This window comes from Mauremys mutica, chromosome 1, assembly GCF_020497125.1.
Source record: "Mauremys mutica isolate MM-2020 ecotype Southern chromosome 1, ASM2049712v1, whole genome shotgun sequence".
NCBI lineage: Eukaryota > Metazoa > Chordata > Testudines > Geoemydidae > Mauremys > Mauremys mutica.
Window position 1 is genome coordinate 82,601,146 of NC_059072.1, and position 16,344 is coordinate 82,617,489.

At 40.7% G+C, this 16,344-nt stretch overlaps 1 protein-coding gene across 4 annotated transcripts in view; it reads left to right on the forward strand.

Annotated features, from left to right (window-relative positions):
- The window catches only part of NUDT4 (nudix hydrolase 4), a 65,297-nt gene that overhangs the window by 39,185 nt on the left and 9,768 nt on the right, over positions 1-16,344 (forward strand). The window contains exons 3-5 of one of the 4 annotated variants that reach the window (XM_044980773.1): positions 252-296; positions 6,594-6,681; positions 12,277-16,132. In XM_044980773.1, the coding sequence (XP_044836708.1) occupies positions 252-296; positions 6,594-6,681; positions 12,277-12,479 (336 nt within the window). In that variant the 3' untranslated portion in view covers positions 12,480-16,132. Of the gene's footprint in view, positions 1-251; positions 297-6,593; positions 6,682-12,276; positions 16,133-16,344 lie in introns of those variants that run through there. The other 3 variants (XM_044980783.1, XM_044980793.1, XM_044980801.1) reach the window with 3 other exon arrangements.

Sequence of the window (16,344 nt, forward strand, 5' to 3'; positions counted from 1 at the left end):
GTCCACAAATTATTGAATAGACAAATTTTTTTGACCCATAAGCATATTCAGACGCCAGAAAGTTTGGGGTCATTTTGAAGTAATATAATGGTGTCTAGGTAAATATTCTACAGTGTCTGCTGATAAAACTGTGTAATCCATTTTTATATGGCTTGCAGCAACTCCATTACAAAAGCACAAGTCAGACTTCAGTTTTGAACTAAAAAAAAACCAACCTGACATGGTAACACTTTATTCTTTTTCTTTTGTAGGCTGGAGTAAAGGGAAAACTAGGCAGACTGCTGGGGATATTTGAGGTGAGCTATTTAAAAACAAAAAAACCCAAACCCACATACCTAAATACAGATGTGTCGACTGTGCAAGTTGATAGGCTGGTGAAACCGACATCTGTGCAGTAGTACCAGATTTGAAGTTCTCCGAGAAAGTCAAGTGTTACTTGTTTTGATCTTACAAAGTAGATTTAAAGTGGTTAAAAGAAAAAAAAAAGTTGGAAAAGGAGGTGGGGAAATGGGCTTGTGCTTTTTTGCTTCTCTGATGTTTAGGGCCTGGAAAGTAGGAAGTCTTCAAGATGTTGGAAATCCAGGTGTTCTCTTCCCAATTGTCCTGGAAGAAATGTATGGATATCTGAAGAACTAATAGGCTTGACACTTGGAAACCAAAAAAGTGAAACCAGACTTTTTAATTCAGACTAAACATTTTCTTCAACACCCAACTTTCTAAAATAGCCATAGATCTATAAAGCCAGAAAATACCACCAGATTATCTGATCTGACCACCAGTATATCACAGGTTACTGAACACTACCCAGCCACCTGCACACTAAAAGCCCACTGGCATTAAACCAAAGTATTACTGCCCTCGTAAGACTTCTCCGTTGTATGCAACATAGAACAGGAGAGATAAGGGTGAACCAGTGCCTGAAGCCCCTGAAATCAGAGAATGAGACCCAGATGTTTCTAGCAAGTGACTAGTTCCATGCTGCAGGGAAGGTGGGTTTTTTTGGTTTGTGTGTTGTTTGTTTGTGTTTTTAAACAAACAAACCAAAAAGACCTAGTCACTGCTAGTCTGGCTGGGGCGGGGGGAGGAGGGAAGAATTCCTTCCTGACCCTGAGTATGGGCATCAGTTAGTTGTTGAGCACGTGAGCAAGACTTGAGAGAATGCTTGATACCACCTTAGACCACTGGCCAATACTATCCAATGTCCCTTCTCCAGCTGTGGCCATCTCTGGTGCTTCATATGAAAGACGGGAAAAAAAAATCAGTCAAAATATCAGTGGGGGCAACTCAGATTCAATACCTAGTCCTTTTAAGGTCTCTGAGAGCTTTCAGTCCATTTCCTTGGTTTTACTTTTGGCTTCACACAAGACAAGATTGAACATTCTTAGTATATTGGAGATTTTAAAAAATCAATTCTAAAAATCAGGCTTTCTCAAAAGCAAAAAATCCCCAAAACAACATTCCTTTGTCCTTGAAGTGTGGGTGACAAAGGGACCCAATCTAGTCAGCTTGAGTTACTTTTTAACTTCTGGTACTACAACTGTATCTTCCAATTTTTGTAGTTTGACAGTCACTATTATCCTGTTTTTTAAAAATGTTTCCCCTGATGCTTTGTGGCAGACCCACACAAATGGGGAACTGATGATTCAAAATAATGTCAAATGCTCACAAAGAATTGGAGAATAAAACCTCCAATTTTTGCTATAGTTACTTTAAACATTGGTTGCAACAGTAGCATATTAGGTTCTTTATCCCTTTAAAAGTGTAACAGATCAATAGTTTCAAAGACAAGGGGAGTCTTCCCCTGCTCCACAATCAAAGCAAAGCTTGAGTAGATGTGTTAATTATATCTGCCATATAAAAGCCTTACTGGGTACTTATAAATAAATAGCTTATATTAACAAGGCCAAAATAACTAAAATAGTTACATGGTTCAGTTTAATACATAGTACAATATGCACCTGAAGCACCACTTAAGTGTGTGGTGGGATCCATTAAATGATGCCAAGCTGTCCTGGAAAAGGAATGCTATACAAAATAAAGGTGCCTACTTAAAAAGGCATGTTGAACATATTGCATTGACTGGCCATTGTATGAAAACAATTTTATTAGGCGAAGGTGTAACATATAAACGGATACTGTCTGGCACAGGAAATTAACTTATAAAGAAAGGTAGGGTGAATTACATCTACTACAAAAGGTTCTAACGTGATAATTTTACCATTATTTCATGGCTGAAATCTAACACATGCACTTGAACTCCTTGCCAGTATGAAAAATAAGTGGGGTGATCCTAAACTAAATTGGAGTAAATAAAAAGATAGATGAAATTTGTCAACAAGAAAATAGTCTCAGTATAACTTTGCTTCTTTAATGGAAATTAATGTTTAGGATTACAGATTGTTAAAGAATAGATTTAAAAATTACAAATCTTATTTTACATAGACCCTGAAAGTAGTTCTCAATTTCCACCTTATTTACCTCCCAAAACCATGCCTCTCAAGGACTGATTCTCAGACAGTGGCTTGACTGATGACATAACACATCAAGCAATGCAGTGAATGTAGCTGTATTTTAAATGGTGGTTATACCAACTGTTTCACAAGTTCTTAACTGAAGTCCTAACAAGTGTTTAGAAACCTATAACTGCCTCAGAGAAAGACAAACATAATATACCTTGCATACTTCGATATGCTATACCATGGAGAGCAGAAATTCCTTGAGATAGCTGATAGTAAGCTTGGATATATAGTACTGATGTTCAGAGTAACTTTTAGCCTAGTTAAACTACAAGTGCTTCTATTTTAATCTGGTTCTTGTCTGTTTTCCATATTGTGCAGCAGTCAGTTCCATAGGCTGATGATACCCTGTTTCAAAATATCCAGTCGTGTGACTGTCAGACTTTATGCTAAACTGCAATGACCGTTGAACAGTTATGAAGCATCAACAGATAAAAACTAGAATTAAAATTAAAACAAATTCACTTGATTGTCAGATATTTAGTTTTAAGACATGAGTTAAAAAATATGGCTTCATATACCATAGGAGATAAAATATGGCTTCAATGTCTAAATGATGTCTGAGTACTCGCATTCCTAATTTTTTTTCTTTCTACTTTGAAAACCCAGATAGCTTCAAATTTTCTTCCTTCTTTGGATCTTAAATGGCAGTCTGAGTAGAGACATACAATTTTTCTATGTGGTAGTATGAAATATATTGAGAGAGGCACTGACATTACAAAAGTTCAGAATCAAATATTAGGTGGAGTTTATCTAGAGCAGCAACCTGCCAGTGAACAGACTTAAAAAAAAATGTCATTCAGCCTATGAATAGGATAAAATGCAAACTTTGAATCAGCTAAGACATACATGGCCCAGGGATACACTTCCATCTTTGGAAATGGCAAAAATCTGTCTCCCATACTTAAATACCCCTTTCACATTCCATGTCAAATACTACCAACAGAAGTTGGACCAATAAAAGATATTACCTCACCCACCTTGTTTCTCTAACATCTTTAACAGTACAATACTCTTACCTCTTGAGGAGGATGCTGTGGAACTGATGGATTGATGCCCAAGTCACATGGAGCGAGGCAGAGAGATTACTGCATCTGCTATATCTACTTTAGCTGTAGGTTTCCAGAAACCAATAAAATGCTGATTGGTTAATATTTTCTCCAAGTTCAGCCACTGTTCACGCGAGTGTCACCATAATATCCAAATATTTCAGAGGTAAACTAGATATGCATGAGATCCCTAATAGGTAGACTTTTTGGAATCTTCTGTGTGTTTTTTTTCCTAAATTAGTTTGTGTATGTAACCTATACAATCATTTTGGTACAAAATCTTACACAGATAGGATTTGTGGCATGCCCTAAAGGTCGTCAAATTTGGATTAGCCTAATTGCGGGCAGCCTGTTCCTCTGGATTCCCCCTTAACTGAGAACACTCACAATATTCTTTGGTACCTCTGTTCTTTGGTTGCTTTCACTTTATTGCTCAGATTGTTTCATAGTGTAGCCCTAGCATTTCTTTTAGGCTACATCTAATACTGTAGGACTCCTAGGCCTGGCTACGCTGCTGCTTAAGTCGATGTGAGTTACTATGTCGCTCAGGGATGTGAAAAAATCACCCCACTGAGCAATGTAGCTTATCTCAACCTAGCGTGGTGTCTGCTGTGCATTATGTAAGCAGGAGATGCTCTCCCTCCAACTTAGCTTTCACCTCTCAAGGAGTTGGAGCACTGAAGTCACCAGGAGAGCACTCTGCCATGAACTTATCGCATCTTCACCAGACCTGCTAAATCAGTGCTGCTACATCGATCACAGCAGCACCAATTTAGCATGCAGGTCTAGACAAGCCCTCGGACTAGGTAACAGCTGTATCATGTCTGTCTAGTTACTCATCCCTTATCTGGCTTTTCAGTTGGAGGCATGTCCGCACCTTAAACAGCTTCACTCCCCTAGATAACTGACTTCAGTTTTAGGGCACGTTGGATGGAGCTCCTTACCAGCTAATATATTTAACTTTCTAAATCAGAGGCCATTTGTAATGCCTCATCTCTAAAGCAAAGCTAGAAGGTAAGGAACCGGCCACTATACCTCTTTTAGGAGAAGGGGTTAAAGCTAGGACTTAAGCTACATATTTGAATAGTTTGTTAGGTTGTTTTTGGGCAGGCATGCTGGACTCCAGTGGTAAAACAATAAAGATGCCTACGCTGTGAGGACTAAGTTGACTGAATTGGAGAAGTTCCCTCTATCACTGTTGCAGTTACTACATCCTTTTGCCCCTTTTTAGTCTGAGTGTGCCCACCTTAGGTGTTTGGTTTCTTGTCCTTACCTGTCCCTGTGTGGAATTTCTCAATTCTCCTACCCTTAGACTGGGATCTGGGTACACTACTTGCTTATCAGCCTGCAACTCTAACAGGGTTTTAAGGATTGATGACTGATGTTGACCAACAACCTTTTTAGAACTTTTATTTAGGAATTAGAACAAAACAGTAAATTATTTAAAACAGCCTACATATGCACTATTAGGGCATGTCTACACGAGACAGTACTGCATGGCAATCTCATGCACTGTAGATTCACACTTTGGCTTGCCACACAGTAACATTCTGTGTAGATAAGTCAGAAGTCTCATATGTCACTACAAACCAAGTTAGATGGTTCAGTTTTGTTCCAGTAGCCAGCTTAAATTCCCCTACAAATCCTCTTGTCTCTGATGCTCAATCTGTTTCTCTGTTCTACCTTGTTAAAACTGGCTTTGGAGAGCCCCAAAGAGCAGCCATTAAGGGTACTTACTTTGCTGTCATCCATGAGTTACCCATAACTGTAAGCTGTTGGGTGATTAGGGAAGAAGAAAGAGGCTTTCTCTAATAGGTTAGTGGGGTCTGCTAACCAGTCAGACCTCCAGGGTGAAAGAAGCATTCTGTTATATAGTAGTCACCTGTGTTCCCTCTAAGCTGTGTGGTCGGGCAGCCGCCCGGGAGTGATTCAAGTGCCACGTACTTGATTAGCAGAGCTGTGCACAATCTGGTAGCTGTGTTCAGGTGCCCCCCTCTTCCCCCCCTTTTGCAGCCACATTGCTCCTGGGACCCTCGTGCAGGGTGTGGAAGGGGGGCGCTGATGTCAGGTGCTGCCCACACTCAATACCTCATGTCTGCAGAGTAGGGGAGGGGGGACGTGGCTCAGGATAGGAGCAGGAGAGCTTTCAGTGAGACCACGCACGGCGTCTCTCATACTAGTTGTTGTTGTTACTACTTGGTACTTCCTGCAATGCACCTATATTCTCTGTAATTGTATTCTTTCAAAGTATTGTTTTACTGTTTTGACTGGTCTATGCATTTTCATAATTTTTATTTCTTACACTTAAATTTACTTCTTTGGGTAGTGAGTTCTAAAATGCTTAACCTGTGCTGGCTGGAGTAATTATCCCTATGGTAAAGTGTTTATATAAAATACAAAAAAAAATTATAGGTTTTTTGTTTCTACTGGTGGTGCACATCCGCACATTACCTTGGTGCACGTAAAATTTATTCCACACATGGATGGAAAAAGTTAGAGGGAACATTGACAGTCATAACTTACTATTGGTAGATCTAGATTCAGTATTAATGATTAAGGAGCACACTCTCTTGCTCATGAATCCCTTGTCTATTTCACCTATACTGAGTGAAATTCTGTAGTCTCCATTATACATGTGGTCAGACTAGATGAGCATGATGGTCCTTCCCGGACTCTCTCCTAAATGTAGATGTTCGAGAGTTAACTAAATGAATATCATCCAGTTTTCACACCATAGCATCCACTATGCTTTCAATTTTGATTCTGTTCAATACTAAGGGTGGCTTTCCTGTTTGATGGAAAAATGGAAGTTCAAATTCTCTTGTTTAGTGCTGCAATAGTAAGGCTTATGAAGGATTTTATAACTATTGAATATAGTCAATAAAAGAGTTGGTTTTGTTGTCAGCAGATACATTGCACACCTTAATCTAAGGTAAATAATTTAAGAATGTGAATTTTTTAAAAAGTATGTCTTTAAAAATAACTTCCAAATTACTGTGAATTAAAATGTGTATTTCTAACATTCAAGCAGAACCAAGACCGGAAGCATAGGACTTACGTTTATGTTCTGACAGTGACTGAAATATTGGAAGACTGGGAGGATTCAGTTAATATAGGCAAGTTTTTGTTTTTATCCTTGCTCTGTGCTAACTTTAATTATGAAGTGTATTTTTATTTTCTAGAACCTACAACAGTGGATTCTTTTCTAAATCTGGAGAGAACCCTAATCTGTGGCAAAACTGAAATGATTGTAAATGCTTTCCTCAACTGTACAAAACTTAACCTTCAAATACAATATAGAAATAACACAATATATGAAGTAGGCCTTATAAAGCAATAAGATGGGATAAACGGTAACTTTAGACATAATTGGAACTCCCAGTTGTCTAGTCATAATTAGTCTAGTCGTAATTGCAAGTGTTTAGAAAATGGGTATGTTTTATGGAAAACTATTTTTAGCAGATTTTTGCTTTTTGTTGAAAAACTTCCAATTTTTGTTTCCAGAAAACAAAAAGGTGTTTTGATTTCCATACAAAAACAATGACAAAGGCATTATCAAACTTTAATGAAAAACTTTGACTAGCTTTAGTCAAACTTGTACTTCATCACTTCTCTAGCACTTGAGCAACACCAATATTAGTCATAAGCAAGGATAAGATTAGATCATAAAGTCACAGATTCCGTAACTTTGAGATCTCTGTGACATTTTCCGCATCAGCCTCAGGGCAGCAGGGCCAGAGCTCTCAACCAGCAGTGCAGTACCTGGAGCCATCTGGCCCCCCCTCCCAGAGTGGGGCTTGGGCTGTCTTTCCCCCTGCTTGGACTGCAGTCTCACACACCCCTCCCCCAATCATTTTTAGTAAGTCACGGACAGGTTGCAGGCTTCTGTGAATTTTTGTTTGTCTACAACCTGTCTGTGACTTTTCCTAAAAATAACCGTGAAAAAAATCTTAACCTTACACATAAGTTATGTTCACTGGCTAAAGCCTGCTATGTCAGTGATTCTCAGACTTTTTTGTACTGGTGACCCCTTTCACACAGCAAGCCTCTGAGTGCGACCCCCCCTTAAATAAATAAATAAGTGTTTAATTTATAACACTATTATAAATGCTGGAGGCAAAGCAGGGTTTGGGGTGGAGGCTGACAGCTTATGACCCCCCACATAATAACCTCATGACCCCCTGAGGGGTCCCAACCCCCAGTTTGAGAACCCCTGTGCTATGTTTAGATCAGAGGTCAGCAGCCTATGGCACGCATGCCAAAGACGGCACACAAGCCGATTTTTAATGGCACACTGCTGCTTGCTGGGGTCCCGGCCGCCGGCCCCACTCAGCCCACTGCCGAACCCAGGCCAGCAGCGGGCTGAGCAGGGCCGGCGGCCGGGACCCCGGCAGGCAGCAGCATGCCATTAAAAATCCGGCCCAGCCCGGCCCGCTCTTCTCCACCCCTCCCGCTGGCACTTGCACATGCTTTCCTGACCTCTGTCACTTCCGGCAGGAGGTTGTGTTTCCGGGTTAGCGTGTCCATACCACTACCTGGTGTCCGCAGAGTCTGAGCGGCCCCGCTGGCGGGGGCAGGAAGAGGGACCCAGCCTCACCAGAGTTGCAGTGCCCATGAGGCCTGTAAGTGGGGAAGGGTCCTGGGTCCCAGCTGCGCCGTGTGCTCACCTGCCCTGAGTACGGCCAGCCCCGCTCCCTGGACTCATGCAGGCTGCCCCAGGGTTGCAGCCCCGGTGCCGGGATGAGCTCAGCTCTGTACTGGGGCAGGCTGCGTCCCACAGCCTGAACCCAAGGCTACAGCTCGCCGCCTGCTGGACCCTGGGAACAGCTGGGTCACGCCTCTTTCCCCACCCCAGGTCACTGGATCCCGCTCCCCTCTGGCATTGAGGGCAGAACCCAGGAGTCCGGAGCCCTAGTCTCAGTCTTCCCCCCCACCCCCTTGAACAACTAGAGCCCAGTTGGAAACCTAGGAATCCAGAGTCCTCGCTCCCAGCACTCCTCCCCTGAGCGTCAGACACCAGCCCCTTCCTGGAGCCCAGGAGTCCCAATTCCCACCCCGCTCCCTGCCCTACCCGCCCCCCCCAAGCCACTGCCCTAATCCCTGCATGCCCCTCACACGCACCCAGCCCTCTGCCCTTACCCCCTGCAGCCCCTCACATGCCCCCTGCCCTCTGCCTTGACTCCTGCACACTCCTCACACACCCCCAGCTCCCTGCCCTGACTCCTGCATCCCCACACATACCCAGCCCCCACACACCCCATGCCCTGACTCTTGCACCCCCCACCCCTCGCACCATATGGGAGCTCTTGCACCCCTTGCATCAAATGGGAGCTGCCCAGGTAAGCACTCCACACCCAAACCTTCTTCCCCAACCCTGAGCCCCCTCCCTCATTCTAGCTCCTGGCCAGACCCTACATCCCAACCCCCAGCCTGCTCCTTCACCCCCAGTCCAGTGCTCATTGCACTCCCACCCTCAGCTCAGTGCAGAGAGAGAGGAAGAGAATGGGCTCGAACCAGGGAGAAGGTAGGTACCCACTCTATGTGGGCAGGGCCAGGACCTCAGACCAGCAGCGGGCTGAGCTGCTCAGCCCACTGCTGGTCTTGGATCTCGGCCGCTGGCCCCACTCAGCCTGCTGCCAGTCTGGGGTTCTGGCTGCCGGCCCCTTGCCAGCCGGGGTCCCGGACGCCGGTCCTACTCAGCCCACTGCCAGCCTAGGTGAACGGAACCCCAGGCCGGCAGTGGACTGAGCAGACCAGCGGCATAAGATCAGCATTTTAATTTAATTTTAAATGAAGCTTCTTAAACATTTTGAAAACCTTGTTTACTTTACATACGACAATAGTTTAGTTATATACTATAGACAGAGACCTACTAAAAAACGTTAAAATGTATAACTGGCACGCGAAACCTTAAATTAGAGTGAATAAATGAAGACTCGGCACACCACTTCTGAAAACGTGTCAACCCCTGGTTTAGATGCATAGAGTATCTAGTCCAGTGGTTCTCAACCCATTTACTGTTGTGGGCTGCATATGCATTTCTCTGTGTTGTGGGCTGCATCCACACAATGTGTACTACCTGTATGGCCCTGAGGATGTCATATGGGCCACAGCTGTGTGCTGATTGGGCAGTAAGTGGCCCATGGACTGCAGGTTGAGAACCAGTGATGTAGTCAGTCTAGTTAAAAAGCATTTTTTGAAATGTATCACATGACTACCCTTTTGCTAAATATAATCAGTTACAGATATCCCTAACAAGTTAGTCTGCCTTCCATGTGGTTACCTAAATATTAACATATTGCACTCATTGAGCAGTATGTGTGATCCAAAACAGTATCCTTGGTTAGTAGATGGCTTTCCCATTTCAGGAACTGGAATTTTAATACTTTAACATAATACTATAAATGTATAGAATTGCGTTTTTTGCCATCAAGTGGTATGTCTGTCATGGCAGTGTCCCTTTAAAAGAATGTTTTAAAAATTACAATAGCAGCACAATATATGTAATGCAAGTTGTACAGCAAAATGAAAATAGAATTAACAGATTTTTCATGTTTTCAGTGTAGAAATAACTCCAAACCCTTAGTGCAAGGGTTCCCAAACTGTGATATATGTACCCCTGGGGATATGCAAGACATCTCTGGGAGGGGGGAGAAATTATGTAATGGTGGATTTTATTTATAGCATTTTCATAGTAGGCTACTCAAATGAAGCTTTACAACTCTGGACATTTTGTTACATAAAATATGGTAGTTTAATTTACTTCAAGATATACCAATGAGAACACAGATGCTGACGTACAGAGCCCTCACCTCCAATCACCATACATTGCGGGTTCATTTGCCCAGCAACTGTCCAGCGTACTGAGCTCAGAACTTAGAGGGTTTTTTCAGTTCTATACATCACACTATAACAGGAGTCGGCAACCTTTCAGAAGTGCTGTGCCGAGTCTTCATTAATTCACTCTAATTTAAGGTTTTGCGTGCCAGTAACACATTTTAATGTTTTTAGAAGGTCTCTTTCTATAAGTCTATAATATATAACTAAACTATTGTCGTATGTAAAGTAAATAAGGTTTATAAAATGATTAAGAAGCTTCATTTAAAATTAAATTAAAATGCAGAGCCCCCCGGACCGGTGGCCAGGACCCGGGCAGTGTGAGTGCCACTGAAAATCAGCTCGCGTGCTGCCTTTGGCACCTGTGCCATAGGTTGCCTACCTCTGCACTATAACTATATCTGTATGTAACAGTGAAATATGGACAGATGGCTGAAGACAGTGTTAAGAACACACACAGTATTAGTGATGAGAAGGGTAGGGGTATGCAGGCAGCTGGTCGATCTGGAATGGGGTACACAATAAGAAAAGTTTGGTGTGTTATGGTTCTTTCTGGATCATTAAAGGTGTCGCAATCATGTATTTTGTGGCAGTAAATAAGATTGTATGGGTTAAAATAAACACTAGTATTCATTGCATTTTGGGATATCCTCCATGAATCAGGAAGGAACACATTGACTTCAGGATACAGTAGCAAAATTTTTGCAATTTTAGTACAAGAGGATTGGGCTTGTGGTTGGAGTCTGATATACAAACAATCTTTAAATATGAATGGTAAAGAAATACAACTTTTTGTCACTATATGATGTAGAAAAAAATGGAATAACTTATACTTAACTAATTCAAATATTTTAAAAATATTTCTTAAAGGAAATGCTTCTTAGCAGCTGTGCTTTAGATGGCTTCATTTAGTCTTATCAGCTGAGACATGAGGTTTAAGAGCATTTTAGCAACTTAAAGGGGTTGCTTCAGCAAACTTCCTGACTGCTCTGTTCTCATTGGCTGGAGGTACTCCTCAGGAGTTGCCTGTTTTTCCTTATCAGTTACCAGTGCCTGGAGTTCTGCTACTAATCTATCCTCTGCCAAATGTCAGATGTTAAATTTACTCCCCCTCTATCATCTTGAAGACGGCAGATGAATAATGCACATGTTCCCTCTGGTATGTTTAAAGTGAAATAGCTATTCCAGAATAACTTCAGGCATGAACACTGAGTGGATTATGCTAGTTTGGCAAATGGCACTGCTTTCATAAGTGTCCACACAAGGAGTCATTCAGGAGGAGTTTGTGTCGACATACCCTATGCTATAAAGAAGCCAACCATGAATCCGTCTGTTCCTGTTCCCAGCCATTAGGACTAGATGTGTTTGTTTTAAAGAGCATGGATTCTGCATAAACTGATGGACTGGATAGAGTAGGTATAGGACCTCTACAAAAGAGACCCTGTATCTAAAATGTTTTTGTTAGCATCTGTTTAGTTTCAATGAACAAGATAAGTTTGACTAAATCTTTGTTGTCCAACTTTTCTTGATGTCACTTCCCTGTTCTCCAGTTGTCAGTCTACCAGAGCGCAGACATCCTGGATTTCCAATGTAAAGAAACAAGGGAAAACAAATCTTTTAGGACTCTCTACACTAAAGAGGGGGAGGCATAAAGACCACTTTTCCTCTGCTGCTCAGCTGTTACTCCTGTGTTACATGCCACCCCCACTTACGCTTGGGGGGAGGATGTTTGATCTTAATTCAGTTTGTATTTTTGCTTTGCACTTGACCTTTAAGTTTTTGGACCTGGAGTTTTTGGAACTGGCTATTGTAGCTGAACTGCTATTGAAACTTGTTTGTAACATATTTTTCTTTGATGTAAATTACTCATTCAGGAAGGAAAAGAGAATGGTTTAAAGTAGAAGATGCTATCAAGGTTCTTCAGTGTCATAAGCCTGTTCATGCGGAATACCTGGAAAAACTGAAACTGGGCTGCTCCCCCACCAATGGGAATTCTGTGGTCCCCAATCTTCCTGATAACAACTCCTTATATGTCACTTCTGCACAGACTTCTGGGTTGCCCTCTACTGTGAGATAAAAATTGGGATTACCTTTTTACTCATGCGCCATGACAAGGTGGAGGAGGGGGGGAATGTATTTGTGTTCACATGCAGACCTCTTTGACTATCAGTCCTCAGCAAAATGTGTGAATACATCATAACATTCAGACACTGACTTTTTTTTCCCTTTTAACAATGTAAAATAGTATTTCAGCAAACGAAAGCCATATATGGAATTTTTTAAGATGCCTTAACTGGCCATTTTTTAAAAATGATCAATATATAAACTTACACATCTGCTAAAAATAACAAACATCTGGGTTAAGTGGAACTTATTCCAGATTTTGGTTTAATTTTTTTTAATCAGGTAGTCGTTTAAAAAAAAAATTGTTTAGCAGGAAAATTCTTGAACAAATGGCAGTAACGTTTCTCTTAAACTTCCACTCAAAATATACAATTAAAGTGCTAGATGACCTCTAAAATACTACCACTATCTGGGAAACTGAGCATCCTATTCACCTTAGATACATAAGCATGACTACAATAAAGCGCTAAATACATCCAGCCAATCACAGCAAAGGATTCAAACATCAAGCAACATTTTTCCCTTTGTTACCTTGACCTGTGGAATCTTAACATACAAAATGTAGTTGACAGCTCGAGCAAAGATTCGGAAAAGAGGCTCAACCATTGATGCTTTGTTGCTACAATTCCAAAAGCTGTTCAAAGACTTTTTTTTTGGTAGTACTTGGCCAAATATGCAAGAAATTCATAATTGTAGAAAGAGGTACATGAAAACTGAAAACATGTTCCCCCCTACTCCCGCTGATCATTAAGTGTTGCCTTCCTCTGATATCCTAACATTCATTTTGCTGATGGTGCGATCCCATAGTTTTCTAGGATTGCATCAGTTTCTTCCAGTTTTGAGTCTCTTGTAGCTTCTGTGGCATATAAGACGAAAGTACAGTGTTTGGAAGAAATTTATGCCTATAAGGGAACAACATGGCTAGGTCTAAGTCCGTTAGCAAACTAGTAATCAAGAGGGAATGGCACTTTGTGGACTAGGAGCAGAATGGGCTGGTATTGACATTTCAGATATACCAAAATTTTTGTTACCTTATTAATGACTATGCTGGATATCCCAATTAAAGTTGTAATACTTCAAAAATAGTCTTGACTGTTCAAAATAACGGCTTTTGCTCTCTGAAGTGAAAGTAGAACTAACTGGCGTAAACTTGGGACAGCATCCTGTCATAATTACCATTTCCCCCCGTACCTGTCAACCAAAAAGGATAGAAACTGAACTTAACCATGGGTCCCAAACATGTTCTTGCCACTGTGCCATTAAGACCGTTTTCTACAAAGAATGCCATCTAGCTCATGCAGATACTTTTGGAATCTAAATATTAATTCCAGTCACCTCTTCTTTCTGGGCAGAAAGCCAAAACTGAGGTTGGGGTAAACATTGTGCGTCTTGTGAAGGCTGTTTTGGGTAAACTCATTTTTACATAGCATTTGAACCCTTTGTAAATAGTCCAACTGGTAAATAGTGAGTGTAAAATGGAAAGTAAATGTAATTTAAACATTTTGTTACTCAACACACAACTTCTACTTTTTTAGCACAAATTGTGTAAAATGCTGCTATAAATTAAACTTTTGCGTGCTGTTACACTTTTTTAGGAAAATATTGGTGCCACAAGTGATCCTTTTTGAAGAATGAGATCTTTGTGCCATATATAAATGCATTTAAACCATGGATAGTAATGTTTTAGAGGTTTCACCTCATGTAAACTGCTCTTTGAAGAGGCCATAAATACTACTGATTAGAGATGGCCCTAAACATGAGCCAAAAAACAGAAGCTGCCTGAACTTTGAGGTGGGATGTTTTTTAAATCCCCGGATCAGCACTAGCCCTATGGTTTTAGTTCCAGGTCACTTCTAAAATCGGAAGAGCAGGCATGTCTTCTACGTATAGTTCAGATGCACCACAGAATGGTGGAATCATCATGAACAGTTGATCTCATGAGACTTCAGGTATTTGAGGGCCAAAATCTCAACAATTCATGAGATTTTTAAACCCATTTTAATTCTTCTGATCTAAACACCACCACCATTGCCTAGCTTTCGTCCTGACTGAAGGGCTTACAGAATTGAAAAGAGACTTACTAATTAAAACATCTGGAGAGCTGAAGTCAGGTGCTTTGAAAAGAATGTCTCATGTACAATGACAGAATGGTTTAATGGTAATAGAAACATCTGATTTTTTAAGTTGATCTAGTCTGTCTTTTTGAAACAGTGAACCATTTTAACTTTTCAGTCATGTACATTGACACTCATTTTTGTTCAGTAGTCATTAACACATTAAACTGAGCTCGTAACTGTTAGCCTTTTGAGAAGTTTCTTTTGATTGTACAACATAATCCATGAAACGACATACAAAAGTCCAAAGTAGTTACTTGGCTTCTAGTTCATAACTGCTTCTATCTCAAAACAGTTTCAGACTCCTGGAATGAAAAGAAAACCCATATTTGTATAAGATATTAGTGGTAATGCATGATCTTATTTTGTAGCTCTCTATGTATTTGATAACTGTGTAAAAATGTACAGAATTGCTGTTGCTAACAAATTGTTGATTGCCTATAAATATTTTAATATTTTGGTTGCACACATTTTGACTGTTAATAGTGCCACATGAATTCTTAAATGCCATTCATTGTACAGATCTCTTCGGTCTCTATGCAGCTTTCAAAATGAAGCCCTGTATTGTTCAATTTGATTTCCTATGTTTTTCTATTCACAGAACTTTGAAATATATGACAGTAAAGGTAAACTGGCAATACTGTGCAGGCTCTTGCTTTACGTATGCTACAGAAAACCATTCTGTCAAATTCCTTTTTTATGTTTGAGTCTTTTAACAGTATAAGTGAACAGTAAAGTTAAATTCTACAGAAATGGATGGTGTAAAACTTGGGATAAGGAGGATAAAATTTTCCATCAGCTCCTGCTGTCAAGACTATCTATAGAAGCATGTTACTGCCAGCAGTTTCCTCACGTTCTTACAAAGGTTTCCAGTTTGGTTTATGAAGTAACTAGTGGTGGTTTTATGGCTTACGGTGGTGCATTATTTTTGCAAATAGGACTAGAATTTACCTTTTTAACCTCCCTCCCCCCAAGTGAGCTGCTGGCGGCTCTGAGGCTTGCCTGGGTCTGTGAACAGATAAAGGAATCTGATTTGCATCAATGGTTTTCCTGTAGCAGCCATGGTTTGGGATCATCATGACCCAAGATAAAATAATGTGATATGTTATTGCCAATGGAAATAGCTTCTGCTCTACCTGAATTGGAAGTTTAGTTACAATAAATACCTACTTTAAAATGGATGTTTTAACACTGCAAAAGTATCAAGTGTATTGCACAGAGACTGTTAAAGTGAAAAGCATAATTTGGTGACTTACTGCACACTAACTTTGCCGAACATTGGTGTATTGACAAGTCACTGTGGAGAAAATCAAAAGGAAAAACCTAGTTGGTTTGTTTATCAGCTTGGTTCTGAGAAGAGAAATTTGAAGGAAAATCTCCAACTTAAATTGTAAACATTTTGAACTGCTTGCATGGATTTTCTTTAAAGATTGATGTAAGAATTTTGACTTTTTATATTTGAGATAAATATCAAAATAAAATCTGAACTAGTGCTATGTGTGTCATCTTTCAGTAGGCACTAGTTTTACCACTGGTAGCAAAGTGCTGATATACAATGCATATGCCCTATCTGAAAAGGGTTTGAGATCTGCTTAAATATAGCTCCACCAAGAAGCTTTAACCATGGTTAGCCCTCTCCGTGCTCCAGTTCAAACATCATTGTAAATGTGGCCTAAAACTGACAGTCATGCACACGTGCTCCTG